The 21,334-nt window shown below is 42.7% G+C and overlaps 2 protein-coding genes across 2 annotated transcripts in view; one reads left to right on the forward strand and one right to left on the reverse strand.

The window, feature by feature from the left end:
- The window catches only part of hacd3 (3-hydroxyacyl-CoA dehydratase 3), a 113,435-nt gene extending 92,467 nt beyond the window's left edge, over positions 1 to 20,968 (forward strand). The window contains exons 8-12 of the mRNA XM_059953157.1: positions 5,650 to 5,777; positions 7,580 to 7,692; positions 13,994 to 14,100; positions 14,263 to 14,394; positions 20,314 to 20,968. Of these exons, the coding sequence (XP_059809140.1) occupies positions 5,650 to 5,777; positions 7,580 to 7,692; positions 13,994 to 14,100; positions 14,263 to 14,394; positions 20,314 to 20,390 (557 nt within the window). The 3' untranslated portion in view covers positions 20,391 to 20,968. The remainder of the gene's footprint in view (positions 1 to 5,649; positions 5,778 to 7,579; positions 7,693 to 13,993; positions 14,101 to 14,262; positions 14,395 to 20,313) is intronic.
- Positions 1 to 21,334, reverse strand: part of ints14 (integrator complex subunit 14) — a 146,077-nt gene that overhangs the window by 80,903 nt on the left and 43,840 nt on the right. The gene's annotated exons all lie outside the window — the stretch shown is intronic.

A 21,334-nucleotide genomic window follows, 5' to 3' on the forward strand; every position in this document is an offset into this window, starting at 1 on the left:
TAGTGGCAGGGGGATGAGAACAAGTGCAGAGAGACAGAGGGGTGTAAAATGAGGGTAGAAGCAAAAAGTAGTAAGGTAAAAAGTAAAAGTGGCAGGCAAGCAAATCCAGAGCAAAAAGCAAAAAGGGCCATTTTTCAACATAATTGTATAAGGGCTAAGAGTGTTGTAAAAACAAGCCTGAAGGCTTTGTGTGTCCATGCGAGGAGCATTCATAATAAGGTGGATGAATTGAATGTGCAGATAGTTACTAATGAATATGATATAGTTGGAATCACAGAGACATGGCTCCAGGGTGACCAAGGATGGGAGCTCAACATCCAGGGATATTCAATATTTAGGAGGGATAGACAGGAAAGAAAAGGAGGTGGGGTAGCATTGCTGGTTAGAGAGGAGATTAACACAACAGAAAGGAAGGACATTAGCCTGGAGGATGTGGCATCAATATGGTTAGAGCTGCATAACACTAAGGGGCAGAAAACACTGGTGGGAGTTGTGTACAGGCCACCTAACAGCAGGAGTGAGGTTGGGGATGGCATTAAACAGGAAATTAAAAATGCATGCAATAAAGGAACAGTAGTTATAATGGGTGACTTCAATCTACATATAGATTGGGTGAACCAAATTGGTAAGGGTGCTGAGGAAGAGGATTTCTTGGAATGTATGCAGGATGGTTTTCTGAACCAACATGTTGAGGAACCAACTAGAGAGCAGGCCATTCTAGATTGGGTACTGAGCAATGAGGAAGGGTTAGTTAGCAATCTTGTCGTGCGAGGCCCCTTGGGTAAGAGTGACCATAATATGGTGGAATTCTTCATTAAGATGGAGAGTGACATAGTTAATTCAGAAACAAAGGTTCTGAACTTAAAGAAGGGTAACTTTGAAGGTATGAGATGTGAATTAGCTAAGATAGACTGGCAAATGATACTTAAAGGGTTGACGGTGGATATGCAATGGCAAGCATTTAAAGATCGCATGGATGAACTACAACAATTGTTCATCCCAGTTTGGCAAAAGAATAAACCAGGGAAGGTAGTGCACCCGTGGCTGACAAGGGAAATTAGGGGTAGTATCAAGTCCAAAGAAGAAACATATAAATTAGCTAGAAAAAGCAGCACACCTGAGGACTGGGAGAAATTCACAGTCCAGCAGAGGAGGACAAAGGGCTTAATTAGGAAAGGGAAAAAAGATTATGAGAGAAAGCTGGCAGGGAACATAAAAACTGATTGTAAAAGCTTTTATAGATATGTGAAAAGAAAAAGATTGGTCAAGACAAATGTAGGTCCCTTACAGTCAGAAACAGGTGAATTGATCATAGGGAACAAGGACATGGCAGACCAATTGAATAACTACTTTGGTTCTGTCTTCACTAAGGAGGACATAAATAATCTTCCGGAAATAGTAGGGGACTGAGGGTCTAGTGAGATGGAGGAACTGAGGGAAATACATGTTAGTAGGGAAGTTGGTATTAGGTAAATTGAAGGGATTAAAGGCAGATAAATCCCCAGGGCCAGATGGTCTGCATCCCAGAGTACTTAAGGAAGTAGCCCAAGAAATAGTGGATGCATTAGTGATAATTTTTCAAAACTCCTTGGATTCTGAATTAGTTCCTGCGAATTGGAGGGTGGCTAATGTAACCCCACTTTTTAAAAAAGGAGGGAGAGAAAAACCAGGAAATTGTAGACCGGTTAGTCTGACACCGGGAAAATGCTAGAGTCGGTTATCAAAGATGTGATAACAGCACATTTGGAAAGAGGTGAAATCATCAGACAAAGTCAGCATGGATTTGTGAAAGGAAAATCATGTCTGACGAATCTTACAGAATTTTTTGAAGATGTAACTAGTAGAGTGGATAGGGGAGAGCCAGTGGATGTGGTATATTTAGATTTTCAAGAGGCTTTTGACAAGGTCCCACATAGGAGATTAGTGTGCAAACTTAAAGCACACGGTATTGGGGGTATAGTATTGATGTGGATAGAGAATTGGTTGGCAGACAGGAAGCAAAGAGTGGGAGTAAATGGGACCTTTACAGAATGGCAGGCAGTGACTAGTGGGGTACCACAAGGCTCAGTGCTGGGACCCCAGTTGTTTACAATATATATTAATGATTTAGATGAGGGAATTAAATGCAGCATCTCCAAGATTGCAGATGACACGAAGCTGGGCGGCGGTGTTAGCTGTGAGGAGGATGCTAAGAGAATGCAGGATGACTTGGATAGGTTAGGTGAGTGGGCAAATTCATGGCAGATGCAATTTAATGTGGATAAATTCGAGGTTATCCACTTTGGTTGCAAGAACAGGAAAACAGATTATTATCTGAATGGTGGCCGATTAGGAAAAGGGGAGGTGCAAGGAGACCTGGGTGCCACTGTACACCAGTCATTGAAGGTGGGCATGCAGGTACAGCAGGCGGTGAAAAAGGCAAGTGGTATGTTGGCATTCGTAGCAAAAGGATTTGAGTACAGGAGCAGGGGGGGTTCTATTGCAGTTGTACAAGGCCTCGGTGAGACCGCACCTGGAGTATTGTGTGCAGTTTTGGTCCCCTAATCTGAGGAAAGACATTCTTGCCATAGAGGGAGTACAAAGAAGGTTCACCAGATTGATTCCTGGGTTGGCGGGACTTTCATATGAAGAAAGACTGGATCGACTAGGCTTATACTCACTGGAATTTAGAAGATTGAGGGGGGATCTTATTGAAACGTTTAAAATTCTAAAGGGATTGGACAGGCTAGATGCAGGAAGATTGTTTCTAATGTTGGGGAAGTCCAGAACGAGGGGTCACAGTTTAAGGATAAAGGGGAAGCCTTTTAGGACCGAGATGAGGAAAAACTTCTTCACACAGAGAGTGGTGAATCTGTGGAATTCTCTGCCACAGGAAACAGTTGAGGCCGGTTCATTTGCTATATTTAAGAGGAAGTTAGATATGGCCCTTGTGGCAAAAGGGATCGGGGGTATGGAGAGAAAGCAGGTACAGGGTTCTGAGTTGGATGATCAGCCATGATCATACTGAATGGCCATGCAGGCTCGAGGGCCGAATGGCCTACTCCTGCACCTATTTTCTGTGTTTCTATGAATTTAAAGGTCTAATGGCTTGTAGAAAGAAGCTGTCCTTTAGCGTGTTGTTCCTGGCTTTAATGCTGTGGTAGCATTTGCCAGATAGAAGCAGCTGAAACAGTTTATGGTTTAGGTGACTGTGTCTACGATGATTTTCTAGAGCTTCTTTCTGCATCTGCTGCTATATATGTCCTCAGTGGAGAAATGTTCACATCTACAGACCACTCTGCAGTGCCTAGCAATCAAGGTTACATAGAATAGTACAGCACATTACAGGCCCTTCGGCCCACAATGTTGTGCTGACCCTCAAACCCTGCCTCACATATAACCCCCGCCCCACCTTACATTCCTCCAAATACTTGTCTAGTTGTCTCTTAAGCTTCATTAGTGTGTCCACCTCCACCACTGACTCAGGCAGTGCGCTCCACGTTGAACTTCCCTGCCCTTAACTTAAAGCCATGTCCTCTTGTACTGAGCAGTGGTGCCCTGGGGAAGAGGCGTTGGCTGTCCACTCTGTCTATTCCTCTTAATATTTTGTATACCTCTATCATGTCTCCTCTCATCCTCCTCCTCTCCAAAGAGTAAAGACCTAGCTCCCTTAATCTCTGATCATAATCCACACTCTCTAAACCAGGCAGCATCCTGGTAAATCTCCTCTGTACCCTTTCCAATGCTTCTACATCCTTCCTATAGTGAGGTGACCAGAACTGGACACAGTACTCCAAGTGTGGCCTAACTAGTTTTATAGAGCTGCATCATTACATTATGTCTCTTAAACTCTATCCCATGACTTATGAAAGCTAACACCTCATAAGCTTTCTTAACTACCCTATCTACCTGTGAGGCAACTTTCAGGGATCTGTGGACATGTACCCCCAGATCCCTCTGCTGCTCCACACTACCAAGTATCATGCCATTTACTTTGTACTCTGCCTTGGAGTTTGTCCTTCCAAAGTGTACCACCTCACACTTCTCCAGGTTGAACTCCATCTGCCACTGCTCAGCCCACTTCTGCATCCTATCAATGTCTCTCTGCAATCTTCGACAATCCTCTACACTATCTACAACACCACCAACCTTTGTGTCGCCTGCAAACTTGCTAACCCACCCTTCTACCCTCACATCCAGGTCGTTAATAAAAATCACGAAAAGTAGAGGTCCCAGAACAGATCCTTGTGGGACACCACTAGTCACAACCCTCCAATCTGAATGTACTCCCTCCACCACAACCCTCTGCCTTCTGCAAGCAAGCCAATTGTGAATCCACCTGGCCAAACTTCCCTGGATCCCATGCCTTCTGACCTTCTGAATAAGCCTACCGTGTGGAATGCCTTACTAAAATCCATGTAGATCACATCCACTGCACTACCCTAAGGTTGGTGCATTTCTCGTACCAGCCAGTCAGTATGCTCTCAATGATACCCCTGTAGAAGATCTTGAGGATTTGGGGGCCTATACCAGACTTCTTCATTTGCCTGAAGTGGAAGAGATACTGTTCTGCTTTTTTTTGCCACAAAGCCAGTGTGTACAGTCCAGGTGAGATCATCGATGATGTGTATACCGAGGAACTTGAAAACTACTCACCCTCTCAGCTGCAGACCCATTGATGTTGATTGGGTCAAGCCTGTCTCTGTTCGACCTGTAATCCACAATCAGCTCTTTTGTTTTTTGGACAATGAGAGATTGTTATCCTGGCACCACTGTGTTGAGGTCTCAACCTCTCCTCTGTAGGCTTTCTCATTACTGCTAGAAATAAGCCCAATCAAAGTCGTGTCATCTGTGAATTTGATCAGCAGATTGGAGCTGTGCGTGGCAGTACAATTGTGGATAAGACACAATAAATTGGATTAGACACTGGCTTTGCAGAAGAAGCCAGAGAGTGGTTGTAGATGGTTGCTTCTCTGACTGGAGGCCCTGTGGATAATGGTGTGCGGCTGGGATCAGTTTTGGGTCCATTATTTTTTGTCATCTATATCAATGATCCAGGTGAGAATGTGGTAAACTGGATCAGTAAATCTGCAGATGATCCAAGATCCGGGGTGTGAATAGACAGTGAAGAAGACTATCAAAGCATGCAGCAGGATCTGGGCTAGTTAGAAAATGTGTTAGCAAATGGCAGATGAACTTTAATGCCCCCAGGTGTGTGGTGTTGCACTTTGGGAGGGCTAACCAGCATAACACTTACACAGTGCATGGCTTATCCAACCTAATGTACTTTAAGACCACCAATACTTCCACTTTGGCAATTTGTGGTCCAAGACATCACAGCTCATTTGCCTTAATTCCTTTGCCTTTGTGATCTTCTCAGTTATCAGTAAAAATTGATGAGAAATACTCACTCATTTTCTGTGGCTCACTCATTCCCTGGTCACCCTTTTACTATTAATGTAAGAGTAAACGAGATGGAGAAATTTGCTAAGGAAAGAGGATGTGGCTGTGGAAATGGGTTTCGGCCAACAGCTTAACAAAGATGAGGATGGAAATCCAGAGGCTAGAGAAACAGAAATCCTGTTGGGAGAGCAGTGGGGGTAGCCTGTATTATGTTTAGTTGATATAGCCGTGTAAATTGCTAATTATTTTGCTTGTCTTTGTCTGCAGATTCTTTATTTGATACATTCCATGCAGTAGGTGACATGATGAACATTTATCAGATACTTGCAATACTGGAGGTTATACACCCGCTATTGGGATTAGTGAGAACAGCATTGGTACCTGCAATAATCCAGGTATGAATAGGTATTGGATGGGACAGTTGGTAGAAAGAAACCAAGGTAAAGGCAAATTACTACTCCTTGTGGGAAAAAGTTTTGGTAAAAATCATAGAAATATACACTTTGCTTCTTGTTGAGATAGTGTGTGTACAGCTGCCAGTGAATACTGCTCCAGGATGTGCTTGTATAGGACATTGAATAGTAGAGCACAGGAAAAGACTCTTCATACCACCATGTGTGCTGAGCTAATTAAGCTTATGACACCTAGTCCCTTCTGCATGTTCATAGTCTATATCCCTTCATCCTCTATATATTCATGTCCTTACATATATAAGAGCCTCTTAAATTTCTCTTCCGTATCTGCCGTCACCACCATCCTTGCAATACATTCCAGAGACCTATCACGCTCTATTTTAATAAAAAAACAACTTGCCTTGCCATGCACATCATCTTTGAATTTTCTTCCTTTCACCTGTGCTATTAGACATTTTGACTTCGGGGAAAATGATACCAACAGTCTATCTATGCCTTTCAGAATTTTATGAACTTCTATCAGATCTCCCCTCAACCTCCAAACTCCAGAGAAACGAACCCTTGTCTGTCCATCATCTTAAAGCACATGCCCTCTAATAGATACAGCTTCCTGGTAAACTACTCTCTCTGCACCCTCCCCAAAGTGTCTACAACTTCTTGTAATATGGTAACCAGAACTGAATGCAATACTCCAGATGGGGCCTAACATAAAGTTTTATAAAGTTACAACATAACTTACTGACTCTTAAAATCAATGCCTCGATTAATAAGGGGAAGCATACACATGCCTTCTTTACTATCCTATCAGCCTGTGCAGCCACTTTCACAGAGCTATAGACCTGGACCCCAAGATCCCATTGCACAGTGCTGTTAAGGGTCCTGACATTAACTGTATACTTTCCCTTTACATCCAATCTTCCAAAGTGCAACACTTGCCTGATTGAAGACCATCTGCCCATATCTGCAACTGATCTATATATCGCTTTATCCTTTAGCAATCTTCTGCTCTATCCACTGTGCCACTTGCTGTCCTATACATCCATGTTTTCATCCAGATGATTATATATATCACACACAGCAGAGGACCCTGCGAAACACCACCACTAGTCACAAACCTCCAGCCAGAATAAGATGTGTCAACTACCACTCTCTATCCCAATTCTGAACCCAAATGGCCAAATTACCATAAGAACATAAGAAATAGGAGCAGGAGTAGGCCGTCTGGCCTGTCAAGCCTGCTCTGCCCTTCAATAGGACATGGCTGATCTTGCCATGGACTCATCTCCACCTACCTGCATTTTCCCCATAACCCTTAATTCCCCTGAATCTCATGGATCTTAATCTTTTGGTTGCGTCTACCATGATGAACCTTGATGAATGTATCACTAAAATTCATCCATTCAATATCCATTGCTTTACTTTCATTCATCACTTTTGTCACCTCAATGAAAAATCAATTAAGTTTGTAAGACTTGTAACCTGCAGTGAGGAACTGAGTGAAATCCAGTGTTGTCCTCATTTAGTAAGCTGAATGTTGTGCTTCACATGTAGACTGTTTTCTGTAATTCAACTTGACTCACCAAAGTAAACATAAACTTAGCAATTTGGTTAGGGAGTGAGTCTGTTTTTAAGTGCCATTATGTACAAAACAAAGAGGAGCAGAAATATAAATAAAGCATTAGATATTTAAAACCTTCAAAGCATTTTCATTCTTTGAGGTGCAAGTCCTGTTTTTATAGTTGAGATATTTACCAATGTAATCTTTGCTCCAATTGTTTTAACAGGTAATTGGAAGGATCATGATTCTGTTTGTGGTAATAGGAAATCAGGCGGAAATGCAGAATAAAGCAGCAGTTTTTGCCGTCTTTTACCTCTGGAGCATCATTGAAATGTTCCGGTTTGTATTTCACTCACTTCCTTTATCTCAGATTCAACTGATTGTCAAAAGACTGTGGAGCAACAACAATCTACTGGTGGATGTCAGCAGTTGAAGGATTAGCCTCTCAACTTTCAGTAGTAAGGGGAGATGACCTTTATAAAGAGGGGAAGGGAAGTGATGAGAAAGGAGCTCAACATGATTGCTGGGTTTGAGTTTGGGTGTAAGATGAAAGGCAGGTTCTGCCAGATAAGGGAGGGGAGTGGGAGTTGGGGACAGTGGCAGATGAATGATAGATGGAGGCAGGGAGAGACAGAGAGAAAAAGTGAGAGACCGGGCAAGGTGGGGAGAAGAGTGTGGGTTGAAGACAGCTGATGGAGAAAGATCAGCAGGAACACAAAGGGTTCCCAGTGCTGGACTCCAATCAGTAAAGGAGATGAGAATGGGAACCATTCAGGACGAGGTGAATGGCAGATGGAATCCACGTCAGTCAAAGTTGGGGGGGGGGGGGGGGTGCAGTGGGATTGCCAGTGTGTGTAGCAGGTATTGTTGGTGTGTGTGGTGCATTGTTGGCAGGGCAGTCGGTGTGTCTGGTGGGTATTGTAGGCACGATGGTCATTGTGTGCAGTGAGTATTATCAGTGTGTGGTTGGTGGGTGTGTTGGTTGGTTTGTAGTGATGGGTATAGAACCAGAAGGCGAAGATGGGTGGTTGGGTCTGCTGTTGATTTAACGATCAGCAGAGGCTGTTGAGAGAGAGGGGAGTGAGTTGTAGATTATACAGCCAGCACGAGCTATCTGTCACCACAGGCATCTGCCTCTAAATCTGCTTTCACGTATCATTCAGTTGCTATCATACCCTAACTCCAAATTCGCGTACTTGCCCTCCCATACCTGATACAACCTGTTTGTCACCTTATACTCCTCCTGAATCTATCAGTCACCTCAATGCGTATCTCACTATTTCCCTTCCATTTTTAGACAGGCCCCTTTCAGTTCTGATGTAGAGTTTTGAGTGGAAACATCAGTAATTCCTTTCCTCCCACTGACTTACTACAGCAGATTGATTGGTTGCTGGTGGTTCTGACAATGCTCTAGGCTCTCTTTTAAGAGGCAGATAAATCGGAGCAGGTTTAGTGTTGTAAAATGTGTGGATTTGTGGTAGCAGTCCAGTGCAGGATTAACAAATTACTGTTACAATAAAAATAAAGTGCAAGAGTATGAAGTTAGTCTTCATGAATCATGGCAGAAGAGAAGAAACTGTTCCTAAAGAACTGAGTGTGGATCAGTGTTTGGGCTCCTGTACCTGCTCTCTGATGGTTGAAATAAAAACACTTATTCTGGTGAGGGTGCTTAATGATGGATGCTGCCCTTGAGGTATTACCTCTTGAAGAAGTCCTTGATGGTGGGGAGGGGTTGTGCCTTTACATTCATATCTGAACTTCACCATTCTGAGGCAGAATGTTCTGTCCTCAGTAAGACCCTCACCTTTGTCCCCCTGCGCTCACACCTCAGCAAGTTCCGTAGCCACCACAACGCTGAGCTATCTCTTCCACCGCCTCCATTTCTGAGCCTACTTCTTCGGCCAGGACTCTCCACCCTGCACCAATGACCTTGTCTTCTACCTTCCTCTCTTCCTGGACACCCTGCCCTGGTCTTCTGCTTGCTCTGGACCTTTTCATTGCCAGCTGCCAACAGGACATCAACTGTCTCAACTTCAACACTCTTCTCTCCAATTCTAACTTCTCCATTCCCTCCACACTAATCCTTATCTCACCATCAAACCCACAGATAAAGGAGATGCCGTAGTACTCTGCTGAACTAACTTCTACCTTGCTGAGGCTCAGCACCAACCCTCAGACACCTCTTACTTACCCCTTGAACAGGGTCCCACTAAGGAGCACCAGGCCATTGTCTCCAAAACCATCACTGACCTTATTAGCTCTGGTCATCTCCCATCCACTGCTGCAAACCTCATAGTTCCCGCATCCTGCACCTCCAGTTTCTGCCTCCTACCCAAGATCCACAAACTCGCTTGTCCAGGTAGACTCATTGTTTCAGCTTGTTCCTGCCCCAGTGAACTTGTATCTGTATACCTCGAATCTGTCTTATCCCCCAAGTTTAGTCCCTTCCTATCTACATTCGTGATACACATGCTCTGGATCTTTTCAATGATTTCAAGTTCCTTGGCCCCTGTAATTTTATTTTCACTATGGTTGTCCAGTCCCTATACACATACACCTCCCCCCACCCCACCAGGGAACGCCTCAAAGCTCTCTGTTTATTTCTGGACACCAGATCCAACCAGTTCCTCTCCACCACTCTGCTCTGTCTAGCGGAACTTGTCTTTACTCTTAATAATTTCTCCTTTGACTCCTTCCATTTCCTTCAAAAGGTGTAGCCATTGGCATTTGCATGTATTCAAACTATGCCTGCCTGTTGGCCATGTGGAACAGTCTGTGTTCCAAGCTTACACTGGTTTCCGTCCCCCACTTTTCCTATGCTACGTCAGTGACTGCAGTGGGCCTGCTTCCTGCACCCATGCCGAGCTCGTCGACTTCATCAACTTTGCCTCCAACTTCCACCTTGCCCTCGAATTTACCTGGTCCATTTCCGGCACCTCCCCCTTTCTCAATCTCACTGTCTCTATCTCTGGAGACAGCTTATCTACTGATGTTTGTTATAAACCTACGGACTCTAACCCTTACCATCCTGTTACTTGTAAAAATGCCATCTCTTTCTCTCAATTCCTCCATCTGCTCTTAGGATGAGGCTTTTCATTCTAGAACAAAGGAGATATCTGCTTTTTTTCAAAGAAAGGGGCTTCCCTTCTTCCACCATCAACACTGCCATCAACTGCATCTCTTCTATTTCACGCACCTCTGCTCTTACCTCATCCTACCAGAGATAGGGTGCCTCTTGACCTCTCCTACCACTCCATCAGCCTCTGCATCCAGCACATAACTCTGGAAATTCTGTCATCTCCAACTGGATCCCACCACCAAGTACATCTCTCCTCCCCCCCCCCCCCCCCCCACCCCCAACTTTCTGCTTTTCACAGCGATCTACATAACTCCCTTGTCCATTCATCCCTCACCACTGATCTCCCTCTTGGCACTTATCCTTGCAAGCGGAACAAATGCTACACCTACTCACTACTCACTACTATTCAGGGCACCAAACAGTCCTTCCAGGTGAGGCGACATTTCACCTGTGAGTCTGTTGGGGTCATATACTGTGTCCAGTGCTCCTGGTGTGGCCTCCTGTAGATCAGTGAGAACCGACATAGATTGGAAGACTGTTTCACTGAGCACCTATGCTCTGTCCACCATAAGAATCAGGATCTCATAGTGACCACCCATTTTAATTCCACTTCCCATTCCCATTCTGATATGTCAGTACGTGGCCTCCTCTACTCTCGTGATGAGGCCACACTCAGGTTGGAAGAACAACTCTTTATATTACATCTGCGTAGCCTCCAACCTGATGGCATGGACATTGATTTCTCGAGCTTCCGGTAATAGACCCTACCACCCCCCCCCCCCCCCCCAACCCTGTCACCATTCCCCCTCCTGTTTTCCCTCTCTCACCTTATCTCCTTGCCTGCCCATCACCTCCCTCAGGTGCTTTCACCCCCTCCAACGTTGACTACTTTTTTCCACAGATGCTGCCTGGCCAGCATTTCATGTGTGTTGCTTGGATTTCCAGCATCTACAGATTTCTCTTGTTTGTGCCTTTGAGAGAGCTGGCTGAGTTTAGAATACTTTGCAGCCTCTTGTGATTCTGCTCATTGGAGACGCCACACCATGCAGAATGTTCTCCACCATACATTGGCAGAAATTTGTGAGAGTCTTTGTTGATGTTTCAAATCCCCTCAAACTCCAAATGAAGTAGAGCCACTGGTTTGTCTTTGTCATGATTGCATCAGTGTGTTGTACCCAAGATAGATCCCCTGAGATATCAACATCAAGGAATTTGAAGTAATTTGGCCTTCTGTTGTGTGATTCAACCCCCCCCCCCCCCCCAACACACAGAGCTCCCATTGTCCATTTGTTTTGTTCTTTTTCTCTTTCCAACCAGCACATTGTGGAAGCTGGGAAACAAGGTGCTGGAACTGTGGCAGAAATATTGACATGGGTGAGGCAGCAGAGGCCAAAAGATGGTTAAAATGCTGTGATTTCATAGGTCAAGTCAGGGAACTACTGGCTGATCAGCCTAAAATCAATGGTGGGACAATTAGTGGAGTGGATGGGAAAGATTGAAAAGGGACCTGAAGGGAAAATTTTTATAAACCTACATGTGGGGAGGGGTGTAAATGGGTACGTGGAACAAACTGGATGGGATTCTGAAGGATAAGATTAAGGTTAGTCAGCATAGTTCTATTTGTGGGAAATCATGGTTTCATGAATTTGATTTGAGTTCTTTTTGAAGGTCACCTAATGGAAAGTTGGGTTGCAGAGAATGGCTGGTTGGATCCACAACGGGCTTGATGGCAGTAAACAGAGTGTAAGGGAAGGCTGTTTTCATGCTGGTGGGCTTTGAAGATCAGGCCTCTTGTTTGTCATCTGTATCAATGAGTTGAATGAGAATGCGCAAGACATGGTTAGTAAGTTTGCAAATGCCAATAAAATAGCTGCTTTTAAGTACAGTGAAAAATGTTATCAAGAATTATTGAGTGATATTGATCAGCTAGGTAAGTGGCCGAGGAAAGGCAAATGGAGTTTAATTGAAGTAAGTGTGATGTGTTGCATTTTGGGAAGACAAATGAGGGTAGAACTGTGGATGGTAGAGCCCTGGGGACTGTTATAAAACAGAGTACAAGTACATGCTCCTCTGATAGTGATTTTACAGGTAAACAGAGTAGTGAAGATGGCTTTTGGCATGTTGGTTTTCATCACTTAGCACTCTGAGTTTAGAAATTGGGAAGTTAAGTTGAAGTTGTACAAGAGGTTGGTTTATTGTATTCTCACTTTGAGTATCGAGTTCAGTTTTGGTCACCCTGCTGTTGTAAAAATGGCATCAAGCTGGAAAGAATACAGAAAATATTCATAAGGATGTGCTTGAATATATAGAGAGTGGTAGAGCAGGCCAGTTTTTTATTCATTGGAGCATAGGAGACTGGAAGGTGATCATGTACAGGTGCATTAAATCATGAGGGCTATTGATGGGACCAGTGTACACAATCTTTCTCCCATCAAGAATTCGATGGAAGTGGAGAGATTTACTAGGAACCTGAAGGGCAAATTTTCTGCTCACAGGGTGATCCATGTATGGAATGAGCTGCCAGAGGAAGTGGTTGAGTCAGGTACGTTAACAACGTTTAAAAGGTGCTTGGACAGGTACATGGATAGGAAAAGTTTGGAAAGTTATGGGCCAAATGCAGGCAGATGGGTCCAGCTGAGATAGGCATCTTGGCCAGCATGAACAGGTGAGGCTGAAGGACTTCGTGCTGCATGACTCTCATTCTGTGGGGAGAGTAGTGAGGTAGGAGCCAGAGGTGATTGGTGTACTGAGGACATGGTAGGATGATGAGCTGAAGGGAGGCTGTGTTTAGAAACAGAAGGAGCAGAAGTCTCCCAGATAAGATGATGGTGCTAGAAAGGGAGAGGGTGAAGGTGAACAGTGGGAAATACAGCTGTGCACTAAGTTCCCAAGTAGCATAAGATGCTTGTAGTAATATAGCAGTAGCATATCCATTCTGGTCTCCCAAATGCTTTTTCATATGTACTGCTTGTACACAAGTTGGGCATTTGTAAGTTCGGGAGCATTCCTTCAATGTTCCTTCCCATGCTGAGAACATGTACAAGGAAGTGAGGATGATGTCCTGTGTTGCACATCCTAGAATGCTTCAGGTACAGACTGTTTTTGTTGAATCAATTTTCTGTGAAGTTGGACTGTGTAATTTGGTTAGGGAGTGAGTCTTACTTCAAAGGGAATAATGACAGGGTCATTAGCAATGTCAAGAAAATGGCAACCCATTTATCACCCTTGTTGCACCACACTTGTTTAATTAACAATCACAGAAGCACAGCCTAGGACGATTCAGTGCATAATAGCTATTGTGCAGCCTTTTATCTGTGAGATGTATGAGGCACAGGAGAAAGCATCTCTCATGTCCTCTTTGTGCACAGTTGGTAAAATTTAATTTGACCTGCAGGCTTATTTACAAATTATTTGGATTTGTGACAGTTACACTAATGAATGGGCACTTTAATGTACTGAGAAGGGACACTTATCGTGGTAAAGCCACATCTGTCTTCTGTGCAGGTTTTGTATGCTACTGAGACAACGCTATGTACATGAATCATTATTTTAATGAAACAGGTATCCCTACTACATGCTATCATGTATAGGAACAGAATGGAAAATCCTGACCTGGATCCGATACAGCATCTGGATCCCTCTTTATCCACTGGGAGTAACTTCAGAAGGTTGGTTGTTAATTTTTTAATGTTCTCATTATTGGGTTGTGAAATAACTTGCTCTGAGTGGAGTATGAGCTCCTGGTGACTGTCTCTTCCTTTTGAAATTGCACATAATTGCTGGTTTGTGCTTGTTAACATTCACTTTTATTTCCCTTACTTCTTCCACAGCAATTTGTGTGGTTCAATCTATTCCATACTTTGAGGAAACTGGAAGATTTACTGTCCAGCTGCCCAACCCACTCAACATCTCATTCAGTTTTTCATATTTTCTACGAGGTTACCTTATTATGATGTTCTTGGGTAAGTACCAATTTCTAGTGAAATTTTTGTATGTTTGATTACAATCAGTGGCCACACTATTAGATACAGGAGTGGAACATGATGTGGTCTTCTGGTGCTGTAACCCATCCACTTTAAGATTCAATGTGTTGCATGTTCAGAGATACTCCTCTGCATACCACTGTTGTGTGGATACTTGAGTTACTGTCACCTTCCTGTCAGCTTGAACCATTCTGGCCATTCTGCTCTGACATCTCTCATTAACAAGGTGTTTTTGCCTACAGGACTGTTGCTCATTTGATGTTTTTTTGCACCATTCTTTGTAAACTCTAGAGACGCGTTTGAAAGTCCCAGGAGATCAACAGTTCCTGAGATACTCAAACCACTCTATCTGGCACCAACAATTATTCCACGATCAGAGTCACTTAGAACACATTTCTTCCCCATTCTGATGTTTGGGCTGAACAACAACTGAACCTCTTGACCATGTCTACATGCATTGGGTTACTGCTGAGTGATTGGCCAATTAGGTATTTGCATTAATGGGCAACTGTACCTAATAAAGTGACCACTGATTGTATTTCAGTTGTCAAGCAGTTGATGCATAGAATACTAAATCAGTTCAGGATGTAAGTGTAAATGGGGTCTCTACATATGGGAGATGAGGTCCAGTGTCTTTTTATACCTTTCTTCTCTCAACCTTAATATTAATAAGTACTTTATTGATCCCGAGTGGGAAATACTTCTGTTACAGTAGCAACATTTAAAAATACACATAAGTGTGCAGACATAACTAATAATAAAATACAGAATAATAATATACACAATACCTACAGTCAATAAATGGTTTGAGTATGACATCTTAAGCATAATTACTGATAAGAAAATAGAACATTACAGCACATTACAGCCTTTTGGCCCATTGTCTGTAGAACATAGAATAGTACAGCACAGTACAGGCCCTTCGGCCCACAATGTTGTACCGACCTATAAACCCTGCCTCCCATATAACCCTCCACCTTAAATTCTTCCATATACCTGTCTAGTAGTCTCTTAAATTTCACTAGTGTATCTGCCTCCACCACTGACTCAGGCAGTGCATTCCACGCACCAACCACTTTGAGTAAAAAAATCTTCCTCTAATATCCCCCTTGAACTTTCCACCCCTTACCTTAAAGCCATGTCCTTTTGTATTGAGCAGCGGTGCCCTGGGAAAGAGGCACTGGCTGTCCACTCTATTCCTCTTAATATCTTGTATGCTTCTATCATGTGTCCTCTCATCCTCTTCTCCAGAGAGTAAAGCCCTAGCTCCCTTAATCTCTGATCATAATGCAATCTCTGATCTGTGCTGACCAAATTTTATGCCAGTTTAAGTGGAGTATCAACCTGCGTGTGGGCTGTTTCCCTCTGGTTTCTGTCCATGTGCTATTAAATGCCACTATTATAATCTGCTTCCACTTTCCCAGCAGTGCTTTCTCAGCAGAAATGCCATTTGTTTTTTTGCCATTTCCTATGATATAAAGTAGATACAGAAACTCAGTAAGTGTGTAACCTGTACATGATCACCTTCCAGTCTCCTATGCTCCAATGATTAGAAACCTGGCCTGCTCTACCACTCTCTGTACATTCAAGCACATCCTTATGAATATTTTCTGTATTCTTTCCAGCTTGATGCCATTTTTACACCAGCAGGGTGACCAAAACTGAACTCAATACTCAAAGTGAGAATACAATAAACCAACCTCTTGTACAACTTCAACTTAACTTCCCAATTTCTAAACTCAGAGTGCTAAGTGATGAAAACCCAACATGTCAAAAGCAGTCTTCACTACTCTGTTTACCTGTAACATCACTATCAGGGGAGCACGTACTTGTACTCTGTTTTATAACAGTCCCCAGGGCTCTACCATCCACAGTTCAACCCTCATTTGTCTTCCCATAATGCAACACATCACACTTACTGTATTGTAGGGAATGGCTAAAAACCGAACATTGACTACAATTCATTTCGGTATCCCATAGAAACACAGACCCCAGTAGATACTGGGACTCGGTATCTGTTTTGTAGGGAATGGCTAAAAATTGAAAATTGACTGCAATTCATATCCATATCCGTATCCCAGTACGTAGTGGGACTCGGTATCCATATTGTAGGGAATGGCTGAGAACCAGGCATTGACTGCAATGCATTGAGAATCAAATCAGTTCATACTTCAAAATCATTCCCATGGACTCTTTTTGTATAGAGTTGGGCTATATTATTAGAAACATGAGTGAGAATCAACAGTTTTGTGGCTATGCATGTAAGTTATATTAATAACTTATGAAAAAGTGATTTTTAGACATACTGCAGTACTTCCTATCTTTGTTCTAGCTACATTTGTCCAGTTTGGCACACTATTCTTATGTTTGTCCCTTGAAAGGAAGGTAATAGGGATATTCCTGAGAATTACAGACCAGTGAGTCTTGCATCAATGGTGGACAAACTATTGGAGAGGGTTCTTAAAGACAGGATTTACGAGTGTTTGGAGAAGCATAGTCCGATGAGGGATGGCTAGTAAGACTCTGTGAGGGCCAGGTCATGCCTCACGAGCCTGATTAAATTTTTTAGGGAAATGACATTGTTGAAGGTAGAGCAGTGGATGTGGTGTATAAGAATTTTAGTAAAGTGTTTGACAAGGCTCCCCAATGGTAGGCTCATTCCAAAAATCAGGAGTTATGGGGTCCAGGGACTTGGCTATGTAGATATAGAATTGGCTTGGTCATAGAAGACCATTTAGTAGATGAAGTTTCAGGGTACTTGGAGACTAATGATAAAATAAGTTAAAGTCAGCATGGTTTTTGTACAGAGAAATCTTGCCTGACAAATCTGTTAAGAGTTCTTTGAGGAAATAACAAGCAGGGTGGACAAAGGAGAGGCAGTGGATGTCATTTACTTGGATTTTCAGAAGGCATTTGATAAGGTGCCACACATGAGGCTGCTTAACAAGATAAGGTTATATGGGAAAGATAATGGCATGGATAGATGGAATGGCTGACGGGCAGGAGGCAGTGAGTGGGCATAAAAGGGGCCTTTTCAGGTTTGCTGTCAGTGACTAGTGGTGTTCCTCAGGGTGTAAGTATTGGAAACACTACTTTTCATATTGTTTGTCAATGTTTTGGATAATGGAATTGATGGCTTTGTGGCAGTTTGCAGATGATACAACGATAGGTGGAGCTGTAGGTAGTGCTGAGGAAGCATTGCAATTGCAACAGGGCTTAGACAAAATGGGTGAGTGGGCAAAAAAAGTGGCAAATGTTATACAGAGTTGGAAAACATATGATAATGCATTTTGATAAAGAGAACTATAGGGTGTACTATTATCTAAATGGGGAGTAGGTTCAAGCATCAGAGGTGCAGAGGGACTTGGGAGTCCCACAGAAGGTTAATTTACAGTTTGAGTATGGTTAAAAAGGCAAATGCTATGTTAGTATTCATTTCAAGAGGTCTAGAATGCAAGAGCAATGATGTGATGCTGAGGCTTTAGAAGGCACTGGTGAGGCCTCACCCTGAGTATTGTGAACAGTTTTGGGCTCTTTATCTTAGAAAATATGTGTTAGCGTTGGAGAGGATCCAGAGTAGGTTCACAAGGATGATTCCAGGAATGAAAGAGTTATCATATGAGGAACGTTTGATGGCTCTGGGTCTGTACTCGCTGGAATTCAGAATGATGACGGTGGATCTCATTGAAATCTTTCGAATGTTGAAAGGCCTAGACAGAGTAGATGTGAAAAGGGTGTTTCCATGGTGGAGAGTTTAGGACCAGAGGGCACAGCCTCAGGATAGAGGGGCACCCTTTCAAAACAGAGATGCGGAGAAATTTCTTTAGCCAAAGGGTGGTGAATTTGTGGAATTTATTGCCACATTCAGCTGTGGAGGCCAGGTCATTGGGTGTATTTAAGGCAAAGATTGATAAGTTCTTGATTGGACATGGCATTAAGGGTTATGAGGAGAAGGCTGGAAATGGTAGTTGAGGAGGAGATACAAAAAAAAAGGATCAGCCATGATTGAATGGCGGAGAGTTATCTGGCCCTGAAACCCCAGGCAAGGTCATTTGATTCCAAACAATTGGTTTATTCATCCTTACAGAATATCTCTCTTGTACTTCCCTCTCCTTCCCCTTTTTCCAACCACGATTCCCCTTTCCTTGCCCCTTTTCCACTCAGAAACATCAGTATCGGTTTTATCATCACTCACGTATGTCATGAATTTTTTTGTGGCAGCAGTACAGGGGAATACATAAAATTACTACAGTACTGCGCAACCTTAGCTATATATATATGTGCCTATGACTTTTGAACAGTACTGTAGGTTGATACGGTTGAAGGAACAGTCATTGGCCTGCCTTAGTCAGAGGAGATTGTGCTCAAGATCCACAAAGTAATGTTGCAACTCTGTATTGTGTCCAGTTCTGTTCACCTCATTATAGGCACCAATGTCAGGATGATGTTGATTGACTATAGCTCAGCGTTTACCATCTTTCCTACAGTCCTGATCGATAAGCTACAGAACCTGGGCCTCTGTATCTCCCTCTGCAATTGGATCCTGTACTTCCTAACTTGAAGACCACAATCTGTGTGGATTATTATTAGTATCAACTCCTTACTGTCAATCAACACTGGTGCACCCCAGGGGTGTGTGCTTTGCCCACTGCTCTACTCTTTCTACACCCATGACTGCGTTGCTACACATAGCTCAAATGCCATCTATAAATTTGCTGATGATACAGCTATTGTTGGCAGAGTCTCAGATGGAGATGAGGGTGTACAGGAGTGAGATATATCAGCTAGTTCAGTAGTGTCGCTGCAACAACCTTGCACTTGACTCAGTAAGTGCAAAGAGTTGATTGTGAACCAGAAAGAGTAGGACAAGGGAACATGAACCAATCCTCATAGAAGGAGCAGAAGCAGAGTGAGCAATTTCAAGTTCCTGGGTGTCAAGTTCTCTGAGAAGTTCTCTGGGTGTGGGGATTCTCTGAGGAGTGGGATGTTATGTTGAAATTATACATTTGTGAGACCTAATCTGGAGTATTGTGTGTAGTTCTGATCACCTACCTACAGGAAAGCTAGCAATAATATTGAAAGAGTGCAGAGAAAATTTACAAGGATGTTGCCAGGTATCATGGACCTGAGTTATAGAGAAAGGTGCATTTATTCCCTGGAATGTAGGAGAATGGGAGAAGATATAATAGAGGTAATACAAAAGTGGTGAATGCAGGTTTGATTTCAATATTTAAGAAAATATTGGATAGGTATATGGATGGGAAGGGTATGGGGGGCATGGTCCAGGTGCAGGTTATTTGGATGGCAGAATAAGTTTGACATTGACTAGATGGGCCAAAGGGCATGTTTCTGTGACTCTATCTAAAGTGGACAGCGAGTGACTTTTTCCCCACAGAGTAGTTAGTACAAGAGGGCATAATTTGGAGGCGATTGGAGAAAAGTAGACGGGGTATGTCATAGGTTTTTTTTAAAACTGAGTGGCGGGTTCATAGAACATGCTGCCAGGGGTGGTGATAGAGGCAGATACATTAGGAATGTTTATGAAACTCCTAGGTAGATACATGGCTGATAGAGAAATGGAGGGCTATGTGGAAAAGGTGAGTTATTGATGTTGGAGCAGGTTAAAGGATATGCATACTGTTCTGTGCTCTTTGTTTAAGAGTTTTATAGTTAATTTGTTTACTTCAAATGGAACATTTTTAAAAACTTGGCACTTGTATAATATCCTTGACCACCACAGAATGTTTCAAAAGGACTTTTTGAAGTGTGGTCAACAGGCAGTAGGTAGTTTAGGTACTGAGAGGAATTTCATGAAATTGCATGACATTTCATGGTAGTGTTAGAAAAGCTTGAATATGGCAACTGTCTTCATTATGAACCAATTCTTCTGTTTTCCAGGTTTGTTTGTTAATTGCCGGCACCTGTACAAACAACGTTACAACCGTCTCCGACCAAAGAAGTACAAGATGTATTAGAAGGCATGTCTCGAAGAAACACTTCAATCAATTCAGTGTACCTTGCCTTTCTAATAAAAATATCATTTTGTAGAAAAATGAAGAAAGTCACAGTAACCATTTTCTCTTTGGCTGCCACCCTCGGGTGCAGGCACTCACCTCATTGTTGTCTTGCTGCCAATGTGACCAAACTCACTCCAGCTTTATTATTTTCCTTGTATACATGTTTGAAGAAATCCATATCTTGTGTGAGGAAAATTGATTTGTGACTATCATTTTACACTTAGAAAAAACTGCAATTTTTCAATTTGCTTTTGTATTTTACTTAGTTAACTGGCTGATAGACTTAAATGAAGGTGTGAATACTGGTATCCCAATAATTAGGTGGGAATTATTAGATAAATTAATCTTCACTCTTTCTGGAATAATTAATTTTGACTATGTGGTTTTAATCTTCATTATATCGTTCAAACAAGAAATCCATTGCAGGTTGTACACTGAGATGAGTAACGGTACAAAATTATGCTACTGCTATGCTACCTGACACTTGTGCTTTAGAATATTTCTCAAAGTTCAAAGTAAATTTTATTATCAAAGTACATGCATGTCATTATATACAACCTTAAGATTCACTTCCCTGTGGACATACTCAGCAAATCTATAGAATAATTATAACAGGAACAATGAAAGATCAACCAGAGTGCAGAATACAACAAACTGCAAATGCAAATGTGAATAAATAGCAATAAATAATGAGAACATGAGATAGAGTCCTTAAAGTGATATCATTGGTTGTGGGAACATCTCAGTGGATGGGCAAGTGAGTGCAGTTATTTGCTTTTGTTCAACAGCCTGATGGTTGAGGGTAGTAACTGTTCTTGAACCTGGTGGTGGGAGTCCTGAGGCTCTTGTATCTGCTACCTGATGGCAGCAGTAAGATCCCCCTTGGTCGTGGATGATGATGC

The sequence above is a fragment of the Hypanus sabinus genome, chromosome 28 (assembly GCF_030144855.1).
Source record: "Hypanus sabinus isolate sHypSab1 chromosome 28, sHypSab1.hap1, whole genome shotgun sequence".
NCBI classification, from domain to species: Eukaryota; Metazoa; Chordata; class Chondrichthyes; order Myliobatiformes; family Dasyatidae; genus Hypanus; species Hypanus sabinus.